The 19,591-nt window shown below is 44.8% G+C and overlaps 1 protein-coding gene across 4 annotated transcripts; it reads right to left on the bottom strand.

The window, feature by feature from the left end:
- Positions 1–116: 116 nt before the first annotated feature.
- slc44a1b (solute carrier family 44 member 1b) lies at positions 117–19,591 on the bottom strand. 4 transcript variants are annotated; one of them, XM_027016366.2, is made up of 16 exons: positions 19,486–19,591; positions 17,704–17,793; positions 16,796–16,938; positions 13,467–13,603; positions 11,608–11,701; positions 11,283–11,452; positions 10,614–10,703; positions 10,126–10,292; positions 9,807–9,993; positions 9,204–9,372; positions 8,643–8,799; positions 8,204–8,287; positions 7,785–7,922; positions 7,428–7,664; positions 4,628–4,732; positions 117–3,460 (listed from the first exon to the last, which is right to left on the bottom strand). In XM_027016366.2, exons 1-16 carry the CDS (start codon positions 19,543–19,545, stop codon positions 3,437–3,439), a joined length of 2,052 nt encoding a protein of 683 aa, XP_026872167.2. In that variant the 5' UTR covers positions 19,546–19,591; the 3' UTR covers positions 117–3,436. The 4 variants fall into 4 exon arrangements, with proteins under 4 accessions (XP_026872167.2, XP_026872169.2, XP_026872168.2 ...); XM_027016368.2 differs by having other exon boundaries at positions 19,341–19,561; XM_027016367.2 differs by lacking the exon at positions 19,486–19,591 and adding an exon at positions 18,513–19,051.

Raw genomic sequence — 19,591 nt, 5'->3', positions numbered from 1 at the left:
CTCATTGTTTTAAAGAGTTAGAAAAAGCTCAGACTGGAAGCATGCAGGTCATATCTGTGTGTGTGTGTGTGTGTGTGTGTGTGTGTGTGTGTGGGGGGGGGGGGGGGGGGGGGGGGGTGCGTGCGTGTGCACTGTAGCTGTGGGCTTTGCTAACTTAGAGAGATGTAGTAAACAGACAGCGTGAGACCACACGGTCACACCCCAGTGCAGCTGCATAGCTGCCAGGTTGGCTGAGTGGGGGGTGGTGGGTGGTGGGAGGAGCAAGAACTCTACCAAATACCAAAACAAAAACAAACTGGTTCTCAACCAGCCAGCACAATACAGTGTTTGTTCACCCAGTCTGAATTTCCCATTGTGTAAGCGTTTGGCAACAAGGGGGAGCACAGAGAGCCAGGGACTGCCATTACTCAGCACTGGTTCAGGCTGGAGAAGCTGATCTAGGAACAGTGTTCCTGCCCCAGATCCCCCAGCAGTAGAGCAGAACCAGAAAGCACAACACTATACTCAGGAAAAGGCAAACTTGTATAGTGTTAGGTTCACCCCCAACAAATCCAATGAGTTCTTTTGCTATCGTTTGTTAACTATGTATTTCTATGGTTTACTCATGTATTGTCTACTGCATTCTCAAGCGTTCTAAGACAAATTTGTCATCAGAGGGATATCCCTCTCTAAATTTTTTATTAAACACTTTCTTCATGAAATGACTGTACTATAAGATCATTTTAAATATTAATATTCTTTACAAATGTGTTTATCACTGTATTAAATACCATCTTTCTGTAACCATATATGGCAAAATGTTGAATCTGTAACTTTTATTATTATTCATGCTCTTAATATTTCATAGCTACGTCTGTGCACATTTCTGCACTCCACAAAAGTTTTTCAAACTACCCCATAACGTCACGGTTCCCTCACTCCAAATGTGAGACTTTGAATAACACACATGGAGAAAAAAACCAAAACAAAAAAAAACCACACAATACACTTTCAGGCCCCTTGTCAAAAAGACATTCTATTATCAGTCAACATGTATCATTGCATGTTCATGTATTCTGTACATTTAAAAAGCTGTAGACGTCACAGTCGTATTCACTTCATTTTCACCCAACTCGACTTCTTTTTTTTTCCCAACAAGAATTCAGAATTCCACACAAAATCCTTAGCGTTATGATGCTACTCTCTACACATTGTCAGGAATTTTGCCAACATTTCCCAGGTACTCTAGCTGAGTGCAATGAGCCAATAGTAGTCATTTGATCATTCTCTAATAAGGACACAAATGAACCAATCTCAGCTATGTCTCGACTTTGTAGTTTCTGAAATATCATCCTATCTGAAACATTATACATCAGATATAATATAGCATTATGTACACTAAAGATGATAGTCACACTTTATCCCAAACTAGCAAACTGACCTGACCCCTGCTGTACAGCTAACGTGTGTTGTTTCCAGTTTGAGAACCTGGGTAATGTTAGCCAAAGTCTCTCTTGTGGAACATTCACTTAGTAAAACGTAAAACTACACAATAAACGGTACCAGTGAAAATATTGATTCATCCCATTCACGCACCAGCAAAAAAGCATTTTTCTCCCAGCTGCTCCTGTCCTATCCTGGCATTATACATGGTTGTGAAGATCTTGTGGAAAGTTAGAACTGTATTAAGGCTTACTAGTTCTGTTGTTGACTGTCATGGGGGAAAATACTGTACTGCACTGGAACGAACCAAATCAAATTCACTTGGGGGGGGCCGCCCCCTGGGTAGGTTAAGGCAAGACGCGAGTTTTTTTGTGTGCCTCTCCTCTCCCCATCATTTACTGTCACAAGCATGCCTTACAAAGGAAAAAAAAAATTATTTTGAGAAATGTAGTGCACATAGGAAGACTTGAGTTTGCCGGAGGTGTAAAAGTGGATGATCGAACATCACACAGAGACCAAGCAACTGGACTCTCCGCAGGATACGGTGTGACTATGATAATCCTTGTTAAATGAGCAACAAATGACCAGGTGACAAGTACTATTCGTACGTGCTATAAAAGAAATATTTAAAAAGCTGCACATGCAGAAGCATTTTCTTTTCAGAAACGTTATCCACACTTTCTCCCGCTACAATCTGAAGGAGGAACTGCAGAAATAGCCCTAGCAAAAACACACCGCGTTTGAGGAGAGTGCAGAGCTCAGTGACCCAAAAAGCACTGTTGTATTATCCATTAGTCAACGCGATCAGTCATGAGAAAAATGAAAGCATGGTACTTGTGCTTTTGACTCAATCATCTGTGAAGTGCTGACCTGCGGTCAGAGTTGGTGACTCGGGTCAGGGTGAACATGCAAGGAATCTGATTGTTAATCATCAATCCAGTCCTAATGTTCTTGGTGGATACATGTCTAGAGCTTTATGCCATACTCACCCTGTGTGTCTGAAGACTGCAGGCCTTTACAGCTCAGAAGAACAAAATACTGGCATTAAGCACTGGCTATCGTGATTCTGGGCAATATGCATCACAGTTTGCAAAAGTATGACTGTTGTTCAAGGTCTAGAATTGGGGTTGTGTCTTAAGCCACTAATCCAGTGCATCGGTTCCACAACACACACAATACATACAGCGTAGACCTGGAAAAGTAGCGGGACCCTGCCGCATTGGCTGCCAGGGTGCGTGCTGCCACCGCAGCCAGTGTGGCAAAGGCCTGCTCCTTTGCTGCCAGTAATTATAAAGAACCACCTTCCTTTGAAAACTTCAAATCATAGACTTCTTCCTCTCAGAAAAAAAAAACCAAAAAAAAAAAACAACCCTCTAATGTGCAGGAACAGTCACTGCTGGACAATCTCTCTTGTTTTTGTTTTACTACAGTTCGACAAGAAGATCCGAAAATCACTAGGTTTGGTGGTGAATTAACCGAGTGGTAATAGTGAGGCATAAACCCAAAAACCTCAGCTGCTAGTGACCATCCCAAACACAGCTAACGTGCTTACTGGAACTGAGAAGAATCACACATCAATAAGAGCAAAATATGTTCAGATGGTCCAGAGTTAAAATGATAACAAAAAGAAGAAGAAGAAGAATCTTCATTGCTGCATAACACAAAGGTTTCTGATTACACCGAGAAACCCATTTAAGAAAAAGAACAAAAGTTTGTTATGAAAATCTTACATAAGAAAAACAGTGATCCTAGACATTATTAGTACTGCGCTTCACTAGATGGCAATCGTTTTTTAGTCTTATAAAAAGGACATCCCTACGAAAAATGCATCAGCCTTTTAAAATATGCAGCGCTTCAATATAAAGTGCTTCATTACATTGTTATTTCTTTTTTTTTTTACAGTTTCTTATTAAAATATTGTATTCCCTGGAGTGAAACCATAGTAAACATGTTACACATTGGTAAAAATAAACATTTTGGAATGTCTTTAAAAAGTCCCATGGGCTGCTTTAGGTCAAGCTGAACTTGTTCCAGGAGCCTAAAAGGAAAAAAAAAAAAAGCAACAGTTTTATTATAAAACACCGGTGAAGCACTGGGAAGAAACCTGAAGGAAATAAATAAAAGTAACTCCAATGAGGAACTTCACTGAATGAAAAACAACTGGTTAAATCAACACAAAAACAAGTCCAAGAAAATAAAACAAAAGTGAGCGAAGAGATGCAGGCATAAATGCCAAAGAGAGAGAAGATATACTGGGGCACGCAGCAACGTGCACACACCGTCTTCAGCCCAAAAGTCTCATAGCTCAGTTGAAACACTGGACTCAAGAGATCCGAGACCTGTCAGTAATGTGTCCAGCTGGACATTATATCCTGTCACAAATGCTATCCATCTTCAAGCAAGACTGGTGTTGCTTTCTATAGCATTTCATAGCATTATGGAAATCTTAACCTTTCCTGGAATCCCAAAAAAATCAAATGTCCAACAAAATAAAACATTTACTTTACACTCCAGCAACTTAATATTATTTATTTTAACACTGGTGCACTGATGCAGAACCAAGTTACAGCGTAGCTCATAATGGCCCCCATGGTGCCATCATGGCGGGGCTTCGCATTCTGCCTGGCCTTCTACCCACTCCCCGTTCGTTCCAGCTCGGTTTTCAGTCTGGCACTTCCATTCCGTGCACGGACGAGCCCATCGCCTTTTCCAAGAGCAACAAAGTGACGATAAGGCCACAGACAGGATGTTATTTACACAGTTGAACTTTGGGTTCAAGAGACAGCCAGAGGAAGAAAAAAACAAAAAACAAAAACAACAACAACAAGCGAGAATTACTGGAGAAAAAAGAAGAAAAAAAAAACAGGAAATACGGAAAAAAAAATTTGCTCTGTTAGTGTGATGGGCAAACGAAGACGTGATGGATGGATGAAAGGATGGACGGAGAGAGGGAGTCGGAAGTAATGGCGAACGTTAGTCAGGATGCCGCAGTGACGGCTGGGTCCTGAAGCAGCGTGGTCAGCAGGAAGAGGGGGGAGGCAGGCAGACACACAGACAGGAAGATGATCATGTCCTGACTGAGGCAGACCACAAGCGCACGCTCAGACAGCGCCCAATCCACCAGCACACACAGCAGCAGGTAGTAGAGCAGGAACTCCTGCAGGGTCTCCCACTCCGTCCCTGCCACGGCCCCCCTGCCACTCACCATGGCCTTTATCTCTGTAAGCTCCGCCTCATCACGAGCGCGAGACCTCTTGCTCCGCCCACGCTCTGCTGTCGCCCCCGACTTCCTGCTGTTCTCCACAAATTCCTGAAGGGGGCAACAGAGAGGGAAAGAGGACGACTCAGCATAACTAGATCGGAGTTCAGCGATGTTACATACTGATGATTATGATGTCGCATAGGACAATGTCAAATCGTGAAAGAATTTGTTGGCTGGGAGTTAAAGTTTGTAGTCTGTGAACGCGTGACGTTCCACAGCGGCCGATTTATTGCCTCTGCGATCATCAGCCTACAAATATCGTCCGGCAGTGTTGCAAATATTGTTCCAGAATCTCGCAAAGTGACCACTGCTATAACGCACATCTAAAAACAGCCAATAGGGAGCGGCCTGGAATTACGGACAGTTCACACACCAGCTACAAATAAACGGCAGCGTGACAAAACAAGAGAGAAATGTGTGGCACTCAAAAGAAGAACGTTCGGTGGAAGCAAGGCAGCAGAGAGAACGTGCTTTGAAGGTCTCCTCCAAGACTCGTCTTCTCAACTCGGGAGCCTTGTTTTTTCAAGGCATGTCATTATGGACGACAAAAGCAGAAGGTTGTCATTTTCTGTCATTGTGGGTATATTGCCAGAAAATCTTTATTGTAGTAGTTAGACTTTCAGCACAAGTGAGGTCACATGATCCGTCGTAGAATTTGGTAAATTATTTCAGCTGCAGCATCTTGTACAGCGTGAGACGCCACTGCTAGTAATGACCTTTGGGTTTTATGTAATCATGTGTCAGCTACTCAAGAAGTCTGTCAGTCCACATGTCTGTATGTGAACCGGTTACAAACCGGTTCCCTTCTGCTTTAGCCAGGGGAATCATGACAACATAATACCAAACGCGACCATGACAAAGCTTGCCAACAGGGATCGACCCATATGGCCTCAAAAAATGTCAAAACCAAACAATTAAATCAGGACCTCTGTGTGTCCTAGACTCAGTAAAACTGTCCTCCAGTTAAAGGTCAGAAACCAGATGTGTCCTTTCTGGTGTAAGAAACGCAGAACCTGGACCCCTGTGCAATGAAAACTCATGCTATGATGAGCTGCTCTTAGCATTTTTATTCTCCTTTCAGTTGGGTTGGGAGAAAGCCAAAGGATGTAAGTGACACCTCTGAAATGTCCATGGCTGCTCTACATGTCTTATGACTGCTTGTTTTATACACCAGGTCCAAACTGTATATTGACTGTATATGACACTTATGATGTTCTCATATTATTAGATTATAGTATTACACTGCTATTCAGATTTAAACGGTGGGTGTTGAACACCAGGATCTAAACAGCACTTAACCTTTAGGCAAAGCTCTTAAGTGCAGACCATGGCATGGATTTGCAGCTTCTTTCTCACTCAGAGAACTAGAGGTGCTTTTGTCTAAGAGAACAGGCCGGTTTGCACACATCTGAGGACTCGGATGACAGCGTTCCAAAAAAGGCCGAGCCTGTTCTTGAAGAAGTGAGGCCCTAGTCCTGGCCTTTGCATTCTTTCCTGTGACTTCCTGGCTAGATTCCAACTAGACACCTGGGTTTAAAGGCACTTCGGTAGTTGGCAACTTGTCCTTGCATAAGTTGCAAAGGACAAGCATTTCTCCGCAGACTTTCAAAAGCTTGCAATCAGCCCCTATTCACCGAGCGCTGCAGCTGCACTGGGCTCCCATGGCAAAGTTTGACTTTGCTGCACCACCTTTCTACTGATGTCAGTGCATTAGAGCACTGAGATCTGTTCACTCAAGGTTGAACACTACATGAAAGGACTCGCATTTTGCATTCGATTATAGCATCCTTTTCACAAATGCAGAAATGCTCTTTTGTTTTTTTTTTAAAGTTTGACATAAGCCCAGACAGTATCTAGGACACCACTACCTTAAAATATCTGTTCCGTATCCAAGACAGCAGATACTTTGCATTCTGCAAGATACCCAAACTTGCTGAAGATGTCAGCTAACTAAATGAGTCCTACCTGTACTTCTGACAACTTAACTTTTTTCACATTCACAAAAATAAAACACTCTAGCAGATGTCGTGTATGTGATGTCAAGCCAGGCCACCGGGGACGCGCCTCACCTAGGCTTCACCTTCAGCCCCACGGACAGCGCCCAGTCAACAAGAACACTGATCTACACCCCCACTGTGTAAACAAGAGACAGGACCAAGGTAGGGGATGATGAGCCCTCACCGCAGACTTACCAAAGGCAGCAGAAAACTGAGGCTGGCATGTTTGTTGTTTTGATCTTGTCGGTCACCACAACTGGACCCATAAAACAATACATGTTGAGGGAAAAAAAAAAAAAAAAACCGATCTCGCGTCTCTTCTATTGCAGGCTGAACCTTAGACAGGGCTGTAAGATGCTCTCTCTCATCTAATGTCCCCATGATGTGACAGACTGCCTGGATGACAGGACACACCCCTGAACCAAGACTGGTCATTCTCTGCCTCGAGACCATGACCACACCAGTGTCCATCCACAGTCCCCCCCCAAACCCTCCCTTTGTTTCCCCTCTACCACTGTGTCCCCCAAGGCATTGGCTGCCGGTCCCTGTCAGAGTGTTGTGTTCATGCCACTCCTAAATCCCCGGTGTACTAAATGCAGTAGGGCTGTGTGTGGTTAGTTAGAGGCTCTTAGAGGCCAGCTCACTCGTTTCAACCCGATGCGAATTCTTCAGGCAGCTCCAAGCAGCAGAAGGAACTCAAATTTGGAACCTACAAAACCTCACTGAGCCCGAACGCTCTGACTCACCATGAGAGCCTTGTCCATGTAGAACTCCTTGCTGGGCGTGCCATCATTGTATTTGGTGTCAATGGCGAAACAGAGAAACAGCACGTCCACCACGATCTCGAAGATGGACAGGAAGCAGTGGGCCACCAGGAAGGCGAACAGACACACGATGAGGAGCGGCAGCACCCACTCCGTGTAGTCACGCTGGTAGTTCAGTGCCAGCACGCCCGCGAACGCTGTGCACGACACAATTAGGATCTACACACACACACACACACACACAGTGCAGTGGCCAACAGGGAGTAGGTTAAAAGTCTCTTTTGTTAAAGGCAAAGTAGCTTCACACAGGTCGGGGAATTCGGCTCCCAGCCCCCCCACCTTGCCCAGGAAAAGCACAAAATCTCCCACGGTGTTGATAGCTGCCACCCTCAGTGCGTTCTCCACGAGGATGATGAAGGCGTCGCGCGCCGACGTGCAAAAGCTGGTGCTGTTGATGGCTGTTGCTGCATACGCGTTCTGGACAGGAAGTGAACACACAGAGAAGAACGAGACAGACACGGGGCCTTAGAATCCAAAACGGCAATAAACACACAATCACAGAAATCATGCACAAATACAAGCGTCATGGAAAACTGGTTCTAATGAATAAAGAACCACTCCTCCATGGATACAACATATGGAGAACCTACTTGGTTCTATAGTGCATTTCTTGGACCTCTCCAACCACCAAACTTTACAACAGGCACATTTCTAAAACATCCCACAGTGAATTAATCTCGCTCGTCACACGGGAGTACCTGATTCAGATAATTGAGGCACTTCTCCAAACACCACAGGCAGCAAATGCACGCCTTCAGCATGCAGCGTGCACACGCGTTTTCCTGTCGGAAGGCAAACGTATTTTGGGTAAGAATCACGACACACACACACACACACACACACATTCTCTCACACGTCATCGTCGTGTTCCTGATACTAAATGATAACGAGAATCACATCTCCACGCAGAATCTAAAATCATGAAAAGGGTGCTAAACAGCCAGAGCATACAACTGGTGACATGAAAAACATTCTTTTAAAAAAGCCCAGCTAAATTCTTACACATTCGGTGGTCCCTCCACCTCCGAAGGTTCCCACAAAGCTAGCTTAAGACCTAGATCTGCAGTCTACATTCTAGAGGTTGTCTAGAGACCAGAGGGGGCAGAGCTGTAGGGCCCCGGGACGCCATGGGCTGACCTTTCCTTTCAGCTGGTTGTAGATGTACATAAGGACGAGGCGTGGAATCTTCACCAAGGTGATGATGAAGGAGCCCTTTGCCACAGTGCCCAGGTGGTACCGCATCAAACGCACCACCGATGACAGGATGGGTGTTATCGGGAGCTTGTTCTTGTCCCTTCAAACGCAGACAGATGTTGGACATGCCATCAGCAACATATACAATTTCCTGACCCTATTTCAAGCACATGTCAAGTACACACCATTATTCCGAGAGTTGCCAATATAATGAAACCATGTCCAAAATATTCATGGCCTGAACACTAATAAGGTGTTTGGCTGGCTGCATCTGAAAGTTAGGTTGAATGTTCAAGGCCCAGTGAAGGACTGGCCAAACATCCCCTGGTCTAGTGCCGATTATGCCACAAAGACACCAATGGGAATGCGTGCATTGTTGTGTGTGGTCAGTAGTACATTTTTCATCTGAAATAGTTTTTATTTTAAGAAGGCTTTTTACTGATTTCTGATTGTGGATCTCAAAAGAGTGATTTAAAAGGGCCAGCACAGTGGTGTCTGGCGGACCTGGTGAAATAGTACGTCACCACGGCTCCTGCCACAGTCATCTGCTGGCATGCCAGAATGAACTCGCTGATCCAGATGAGCCCCACGGCATGGTACCACGTGAGGTACTGCAGCGGACCACTCAAACGGAACTCCGTCAGACCCGTCTTCTCATTCTTTTCCGGATTTCCTGTCATCGCATGACAATTTGAGGAAGTGTATGCCAAGGGAACCATGCACAAAAACTGGTCGAGAGATATCAAAACAATCCGAATTAAATTCCATTTCCTTATCTAGTGGAAGTTTGTACTGAGTTTATACTGCTGATCTAATGTCCTTCGAAAACATTAGGGCACATATATCAATATTCTTGTCCTGATGTCGATGTTTTTACACTAGGCCAAGAATTTTAGGCAATGACAAAAAATAATTAGAAGGATTTGTGAAAGTTAACAAATGGTAACAAATGTACTGCTCAACAAAAACGTGATTAAGAAATTCATAGCTAGCTCCAAAAAATTTTAATGATACCCTAAGAAAAAACCCTTAGAAAAATTATATAACTGCACCTGTCTAATAGCTCTTCCTGACAAAGCAGGGGCACCAGAGAGGGCTGGAACTCACCAGTGGTTCCAAGGAAGAGAAGCACCAGGATCCAGTAGACCCAGAAGAGGAAGAGGGCGATGAAGGTGCAGAAAGGTTGCAGCACAAGCAGGGGCAGGTGGATGAACACCTTGCCGGCCACGTGGAACAGCGCGACGGTCAGGGCCACCCGCTTGCGCATGAACAGCATTAGCAAGAGCAAGATCACCTGCCACAGACCGGGTGGGGGGAACAGCAGCTCTCAATTCAGCAGGTTCCCACCAAGAGGAGCCAATAGGAGCTCCCATTCCACATTCATTATTCATGGAATGCTCTCGGCTGCGCTCTGCCTGTGACTCACCGTGAACACACTTGCTGCGATGGCATACACCAGCAGGGTTTGCATGTGGTCCTTGGACGCCTCAGCTTCCCCGTTTGTCTCTTTCGGTTCCTTTAAATCTTTAGTCAAAGTCTCATTCCTCGTCAGCCTGTGGTCTATATATAACCACCAGAGAACACTGGTGCCTCCTACGAACACACACAGAGCGCAAAAACACACCTTCACGCATTCAAGCAGAAGCAAGAAGTATCGCACCCACCCCAGATCTACTTATAGAGATGTTAAGATGCAGATATCGAGGTCTATCTATACCTGATTTTAGCACTGATCCTAGCACAATGATTTTATGTCATTTGGCAAGAAATTATTCAGAATTACTGTAGGCACTTGACAGGAAATCCAGGCTGTTCCAAAAGTGTGTTTAGCGGCAAGAAAGCGCTCCCCTCCAAAGCCCAAGAGCAGAAGAGACGGAGAGCAAATGGCGGAGAAAGAAGGAAGAGGAAACTTGCCTAGAGAGCCCAGCACCACGATAATGGTGAGAATCCACACCAGGACAGCGGAGATGTAGCGAACGACCACCATCAGGACCATGGAGAGCACTGCGGCACGCACACGTCCCACACACACACACACGTTAAGACACTCATCGTCTCACAGAAACGCCATCACCTGCGTTCCCTACAGACCTTAGCTACAAACAGAGTCGCATGGAAACACAGTCCTCGTCTCATCGAAAAAAACAAACCCTATATTTTCAGGTCCAATTACAGCTAAGCCCCCATTTATAGGTCATTATTTACATCATTTATAATGATGTTTATAATGTTTATATGCTATTATGTATGTGTTTTATGTACCCAAGTCTCCATAAGAGGCAAACATCAAAACAGGAAGTACTTCAAATTAAAGAATGACTCACTATAATTATTCCTTCATTCCAGTCAATATTTCTTGTAAGCCCAAAGAGGAAATGTTGAACAGTACCGCTGAGACAACCAACAACTGATATTAAAATTAATGTAGTGCTGCTAAACATGAATAAATTAGATTCCATTTACAGAAATGAGTCACATGCCTTAACCTATCTATACTCTTGGCCTTACACTGCATTCCAGCATCACCGCAGCATTTGGTGGGGGACTATGTTTACACAGCAGAGAACCCGTGAAGACATTTACCTAACGCTAGCAGACAGAGCCCCACAATGACCTCTTTACTGGCCACCACTCCAGCGATTAGCCGGTGGAGCACAGCGTTATCGCTGACGAACGTCATCACTGCCTCGGCGAACTTCGTATAGCAAGAGATATCCACAGGAGTGCAGCGGTTAAAGACTGGCAGAGGCTTACTGCAGAGGAGGAACAGCAGAGAGTAAGCAGAAGAGAAGATCGGGGAAAAGTTGCTCTTTCACCCCTCCTGAGATGCAGGGCATGGGGCAGGTCAATAGAATACCCCCACCCCACACGAGGATGCAGCGTCAAGGAGCAGGACAGAACGGCATACCTCTGTGGGACCGGAAGTTTGGGACACTTGTCGAAGCGCTCTGGAAGGCTTGGGTACTTATGGCCTGCCAGCTCATAGGAACAGAGCTCCGAGCCTGGAAAAGAAGAAACCACAGACCATCGGGAAGAAGCAAGATGTACAACCTGGAGCTAATGCTAAAACCTAAAAGACATTCATACAATAGAACTGATCAGAGTGAGAACATTATGAGGCTTACAGTAGGCTTATCTTAACACTGGCCAACAGTGATTTTCAAACCTGCATGCTGGATCCAAATACATTTCAGAATTTCTCCATCACCCAGTGTTCCAGTATACTCATACTTTATTATGTATAACATGGAAAAGCCGCCCCAAGGGAAGTGGATCTGCTCTGTGTTGGCAGACTACTACTGGACACTGAAGAGGAATGCTACTGAGGTCAAATATAGGCAAAAATCATTCATCATACATTTTAGAAATATGTTTCTACACATTTAAGCGTGATAATAGCCTTAATTATAAATATGTAATATGTAATGAATGTAAAATTTGCATTATCCACAGAAGATAGATGTTAACCATAGCGTGAAGGACTGATAGTGATGAAGGACTGTAGCGGCTTTGAGCAATAGGATTCCTACAACACGTTTCAACGATCCAAGCTCACGCTAAAAAGTTCAAGCAAATCTACAAAGGTTGAGGGTTAATTGCAAAGACAAAGCGCTCTCCCCATGCAGGTAAACCGCAACAGAACACACCTTCACAGAAACTATCATGTAAATGAGTCTATCACGGTGCCAGCAGGCATGTGTCAGACCCTATACACAGCAGCGCAGACACACAAGGCTGAACCAGTGGACTCCAAACAACAGACTCCCCGCACGAGAGACTGGCTCAATAGAGCCTTTGTTCACACAGCACACTTCCTTGTGTGTGCTTTAGGTGTTTGTGTTTGTGTGTGCGCGTGCGCTCATGGAAACCGCTGAATGGAGATACAGTGTGAAGGAAGACAGTGCGCCGGGGTCACCGGCGCTCGTGAGAAAAGCCTTTGTCTGCACAGTGGCCGAGGCTCTGGTCGGCCCCTCGCCGCCATGGTGTGATGGATGCATCTGGGATGATGGCCTGCTCTACTGTCCTTTCTCAGTAGGCTGTTCTCGGGGAACAGCACGTTCACTGATTATATTTGTCACTGAACGGGTGACAAACTGGGTCTTAACACGTAAGTCTATGTGACTTCATTGACAACACACCGATCAACAAATAAGGACTAAACTGGGGATACTTTATATGGGACAGTACAAGAAACGGTCCAGTCAACCCAACTATGGTGGCAATACAGCGCACATCAATGCAGCTGCCACCTCACAAGCATAGATTCAGTTCCAGTGCTTTCTGCTTGATTCGAGCTCCTGCGTGATGACCCTTTCTGCTTGATTAGGGCTTCTGATGACCCTGTATGCATGTATTACATTTATGGGAAGGGTTAGATTGCATTTGCATTTTGAAGAAGCATTCTCCGCATTTATAAGCCATGCATCAGAGGACACTGTCTGACCGCACAATTCTGCCGATACGCAAGCAGCGGTCATGTCAGTTATACTGGTTGGTGAATCGTTTTTATTGACTCATGTCTGTCTATAGTCTACTCAAATCTATTTACTGTATATTCTCATTTTACTGTACTGCAGTGCCCCACTTTAAGGAAGACTCTAGTCCCAGATGAGGCTCCCTCTGCATGATCTGAGGCTATAGATGCTTTGGTATTGGAAAGCTAAGGCTACATGCTATCTCTGGGGGGGAGGGCTTGGCTTGTGCTGTCTGCAATGAACCGGCAGGCTGCCTCCGAGCAGGTTGGCAGGTGCAGCGGACATGACTCACCGTTGATCATGGCAAACCTCCGCAGGTCCTCATATGTCCTCAGCTCCTCGGTTGGACACTGCGAGACACACAGGGCCATTGACTTGATCTTCCTTTGAATGATGTCTATGTTGCAGGGGTCCAGGAAGAACACATATCTGTAAAACATCAGCTTGAATGCATTACATTTCTCTTAAAATAAAAGTCTTTAACTAAAAAAAAAAAGTATTTTTATTTTATTTTAATAAAATGTAATAGACTGGAATTTGTCTCCAGCAAAGAGAAGCCATGGGGGCATCAAAACTGATAACATACCAAACTAGAACACAAAGTAGCTATTCAAACTGACGAGAATGGTTCGTCTCAGCTGAGCAAATCAGATACCAATCAGATACCATACTGCAGAACACAGCCTTCAGCATCGTGTGATAAGCATCAACACTGAAAGGTGCATGTTTTGGGCCTCGGCACCGGCCTGTGGAGTGGGGCAACTGCGCCCACATGGATCTGCAAGCAAGGCACATTGTCCCACGCGCCGTGCACAAAAGCAGCCTGTCAGATGCCCAAGTACGACCGGGGGTGGCAAGAAAGGGTCGGAAACACAGGGAGTGTAAACGGGCCATCAGCATGGTTGGTGTGAAGGGCTTTTAAGTGTAGCAGAAGTGGGAGGGTCGGACAGAGACCACAGACCACTTCCCTCGTTACCTCCTCTCAGGTTTGGGTGAACGAACGTCAGACTGACTGAAAAGTGGATCAGACTTGTACCAACCCGTGGCCCAAATAACACAACCAGCAGTTAAATCACTTTAAATGAAGGCCGTGGATTACACTGGTAAATGTAATTACTTTAGAGACCTTTGGAGTAGTGGTGTGTTAGGAGAAAGCGCTTCATGACATGAAAAGGAGGCAAAAAGATGCAGGTGTGACAGGAAGAGTGGGGCAGATGTAGGTGTGAAGGGTAAAGTGGCGACAGATGCAGGTGTGAAGGGGGCAGGTGCAGGTGTGAAAAGGGCAGATGTAGATGTGAAGGGTGTAGTGGGGCAGATGTAGATGTGAAGGGTGTAGTGGGGCAGATGTAGATGTGAAGGGTATAGTGGGGCAGATGCAGGTGTGAAAGGGGCAGATGAAAGTGTGAAAGGGGCAGATGAAAGTGTGAAGGGGGGCAGATGTAGATGTGAAGGGTGTAGTGGGGCAGATGTACATGTGAAGGGTGTAGTGGGGCAGATGTACATGTGAAAGGTATAGTGGGGCAGTGCAGTGGGGAGCATTAAACAGCTAAATGAATGAATGTACGTTAACCCATGTCAACCAAATGAACTTTGACTAGCTAAAAGCCTTAGCATTTCAACCTTCCTCTGTCCATTAACCCTACAAGAACCAATTACATCTTCAGTGTTTACTTCACCGTGCAAGAGCTTCCTATTAACTGCATTTAAATGGCAAGACCGCTGACCTTTCACAGTCAAGCCCTGCCCCGAGGGAGAGGACAGAGTGCTTCTGTGCGTCATGGCAGTGAAACAGAAATCAACTGTTTTAAGGCCAAGGCCCACACATCATGAAATCATCAACAACCTGAAGGTAGAGAGAGAAAGAGGGAGACAGAAAGAGAGAGGGAGAGAGAGAGAGAGCGAGAGAGAGAGAGAGAGAGAGAGAGACAAACAGAAAGAGCAGTGCCAGTGGGAACTGACAGCTGTGCAAACCCTAATTGAATCCAGTGGCAGCTGTCGGCTCATTGGAGTTCTACAAGAGGTATCTGCGTGCTCCCTGGCGAGCTGTCACTCACCCGGCCCTGCCCCACACGGGGGACCTGCCCAACCACGGGCTCGCTCTCGTCTCGTTATCTGCATGGTCAGAAGCTACCGGTGGCCCTTAAAGCATTGGCTATGGGTCCATATAAAAGACCATTGCTCTGTCCACCACTGATGCTGCTCCAACACCGATATTACACCAACCCTGTCAGGAAGCACCACTGACCGCGTGAGCGGATTTCTCAGCTGGAAGCGTGTGGGCACTTCTCCATGGAAGTGCATTCAAACAGTGCCATTGTATCTAAAGGTGATCTAAAGAAGCACAGATTCTTCCTCCAAGATTCTTGCTTTTTTCGTGCACCGTCAAGCAGCTACCACTGATTCATACCTTAAAACCAGTCCCACCGATTGGCCAATACCACACTAACCCACGAGTCCGGACTCCCGTTGTTAATAGAGTCGACTTGAGCTAGCAGCGTCAATGTACTGCTGGCCAGCTGTCAGGTCTTCCTAATGAAGCGTGTGATATCCACCTAATGTGGCAATTATGAAGTAAGTCAGGAAAATCCAAAGCAGTATGAGGACCTTCAGAGCAGTACTGAACAGATTAAAATCAGAAAATGCATCTCTAGGACATATCTGAAGGATAATCATGAACATGAACAATCATGAACAATCATGAGCAGATGTTGATTCTGCCTATATGATTTTGTTTGTATGAGTCAGTAAAGAATTCAGAGCAAAAAAGAATGATTGAATGAATGCTAAACTTGGCTCAGACTATAAGCTCAGCTGTTCATTAAGCCAAGCTTGAAACTCAACCGTGTTGGCTGTAACTGATATAAACACGCTCCTGAAACACTACTGAGAATGCGGAGTAAAAACACAGAGAGATTTGATAAAGAGAGCACGGTCAGATTTTGCTTCAAATTCAGAATCCTTAATTCCTTTAAATCTCAACAAATCATACAAGAGTGAAACAGTGCAAAAACTATTCATTAAACAAACATAAAAACATATCTAGAAGGTAGTAAATTAAGTCCCATGTCATTTCATAATTTTTCATTTTCTCATGTTCAATGAAACAAAAAATAAACATCCCCAATAAGTCCCCGATCCACCACATCCATCTCTAAAAGAGGAATATTTATCAAGACTTTTCAAGCTATTAAAGAAGTCAACATCTCGCTTGCACACCAGTGAAAGCTCCACTAATGAATTGCTGCGCTTCTGCCAAGCTGAACCTGCAAGATACTGACAAAAGCGGAGAGCGTTCCTAACCCCCAGCCGCGCAGAGGGCAGACAAAGGGATGTGACATTGACGCAAATGAAAGGCCCCGATATACCTGCCTCTCCCTACCGGCAGGAGTGGGGACTGTGCTCGGTGTGACAACCGCGCCTTCAGGGCCTCTCCGAGTTATTAAAGCCGGCGCGGGGCACTGCCAGGCCAAGAGGCGTCCAGAGATTAACCACAGCTGTCTTGGATGTGTGCATTGATGTGATAATCCAAGCGCACAGTGCCATTTCTGCCTTAAGAAAGCAGAAAATGTGAAGGGGATCAGAAAGATGTTGGGGGGGAGGGCGTTGGGTACGCTGACTCACTTTCTGTCCGTGTGGTCCAGGCCGCTCAGCCTGACCCCTTCGATGGCTTCGTTGCGTTGGCCGCACGTGTTCCCATAGCTGTCATATCCAAACACCAGGCGTGCTGCCCCGCCAGTCACTATGGTATACCCACAGATGGCGCCCTAAGACAAGCGGACTCAAAGTCAGCATTCATCAAGGTCAAAGGGCAAAAATCAGTAAAAGATGAGACTCACTTTTTTTTTTTTATACCCGTTTACACGACAAGAGCATGACAAGGGTCTCTCTATATCAATAGTCATATATATATATATATATATATATATATATATATATATATATATATATATATACTTAAAAAATAAATTTCACATTAAGATGGAACCTTTCCTTTTCCATTCTGCGCTATTATGAGCTACAACAGTGCTGTTACACTGTATGTATTTTTGTTGTTGTTGTTTGCTTGTTTTAATTTGTTTTTATGAAGCATTTAAATCATCAATGCTACAGGAGAGAGGCCACTGGAATTGTGAACAAGACTTTAGACGTTATTTCTATGATTTATGAACTGGTAAGCACGACATGCCGAACACTTTTAATATATCCCTTTCAGGCAGCAGAAATGCTTTGATAAAGCATGCAAATCCCTGACGATCCTCTATAACAGCTGATATGGCACAATTTCCCCAAATGATAAATAAGTAATGATAACAGAGCTTTGAACAACAACACTACCACCACTGCCCTTCACGAAGCAAAGCGAAGATACAAACATCTAATTAGCTAATCATTCAATTTCTGACAGCGTCTAGATTAAACTGTGATTATCTTAAATATGATAAATATATATGTTGATGACAGAACCATGATTCATTAGACTTCTAACACCTAAAATAAAAAAAAATTAAAAATTAAAAAAAGTTTCTCACCATTCCCATGCAGAACAATGTGAATAAGAGGAACCATGGCAAATCTGTGCAACTTCGATCCTCCAGGGGTTTCCATTCTCTTTTTGCCCTCTAAAATACAGAAATACCATGTCATCCAAGTGAGATGCCATCACATTATTTGATTTACATAGCATAACCTTGTACTGTTGCTTACTTCAAATTTCCTGCATAAGAAAATAGGCTTAATGTATTCATGATTCAAAACAAGGCCTAAAAAAACCGTTGTTAGCTGTCCACTGAGTGGGTTTGCATACATGACATGTTTTGACAGAATCTGACGGCACACTGAACATCCTTTTTGTGCAAAGCCCTGAATAGCGCCTACTTTGCTAAATAGCACTACAGTGAATATGGCTGTCGGTAACATCAACCTAAAACATATGTATTCCTACGGGTTTAATGTGTGTCCAGGATCCCCACTGAAATCCCCCTATCCAGAAGCCTCGCAACCTGAGCACGACAAGCTCATGTTTACCAGGCAACTAGCTGTATCGATGTTTCGTCCATCAGTGCGCTGCAATTTACAGAACTTGGGATGCCCACTCACACATAAAGATGCAAAATGACTAAACATCGGCGGAGAGTCGAATGCATGCATCGATACGGGAAAATGAACGGGAGCAAACAACACAATCGTACCTTCTGCAGCCTACTCTTAAACCCACCCGCACATAGCAGAGACGTGAACAGAGCGGCCGCAACAAAGCACCACCACATCTATGCAGGATTTTCTGCAATTAGCCTATTCGACATAGGGCCATCGAAGGTGGAGGACATGATTCCCTTACCTCTGTGCTACCGCAGCATCCCATTGCAGGCGAGAGGTTAGAATAGCAAAGAACTAAACGCTACACCACAAGAAAATAATAACCCCAACTTACAGGGAGTTGACGGTACGTTTTTACCCTGCATTAATTGTGTGTCACTCACTAAAACGATATACCCGTTAGATTAACCATCCAAGCGGATTTCTCCGTGAACGCAGCATAGTATTATTCGGTCCTCTTGCGCCAGGTGAAAGGGATTATTACTTTAGGGTTTGTCGCGCTACACTTCCTGGTGGATCGAGCAGGTGTAGCCGGAAAGGGAATGCCTCATCCACTCACACTAGGAGCAGCTCGAGGAGGCGCCCACACGGAATGGTGGGACACTGGAGGAAGCCGCGAATTTCAAAACCTTGACGACAAGCTGATGGAGCTACTTTAAACTCCTCCATAACTGTACAATCATCAGCACCACGGTCAGCGACAGCGCCGGACGCTCGCAAGCAATCGCAGCCCTGTTCCGAAATGGACCGAAACGTCATGTCGCGCGTAACGCGCGTAACGTTTCCTTTCATCGCTTGACAACGTCAGAAACTATGAATATCGCTGAGATAGCCTACAAATGCATATTTTATATATATATATATATATATATATATATATATATATATATATAAGAATTATAGTAAGAGCTTTGTCCGCACCCCGTTTTAAAGTATTTTTATGAACCTTTTTATAAAGGTAATATTGGTCTATAATCTTAAACAAAAGCCCAGGATAAAAACCAGGAAACTATTCGAATCTACACTTAAATGACCAGAGATAGCCAAGTTCTGAGCTTCATCAACACACCAAAAGCTTTGTCAACATGATGATTCACTGCTCTCTTGTTTTGCTTTAACCTTCCCAAAATGTCTCTGGTTGGCCGTTCAAAACCTAGAACCACTGGCTTGCAACTTATCTGTTCTTCTGTCAGTCGTCAAAGTAATTAATCCACCTTTCTCCAAATGGTCCTTGGATGATAGGGACTTGATGTTGTCCTCCTCTGCTCGCTCATCTTCGTCTGCCTGCTGCATTACAGGAGGAGTTTAGCCATAGGCTAC

The sequence above is a fragment of the Electrophorus electricus genome, chromosome 2 (assembly GCF_013358815.1).
Source record: "Electrophorus electricus isolate fEleEle1 chromosome 2, fEleEle1.pri, whole genome shotgun sequence".
NCBI classification, from domain to species: Eukaryota; Metazoa; Chordata; class Actinopteri; order Gymnotiformes; family Gymnotidae; genus Electrophorus; species Electrophorus electricus.
The sequence above is the reverse complement of the archived record's forward strand: the minus strand, read 5'-3'. Positions and strand labels throughout refer to the sequence as shown.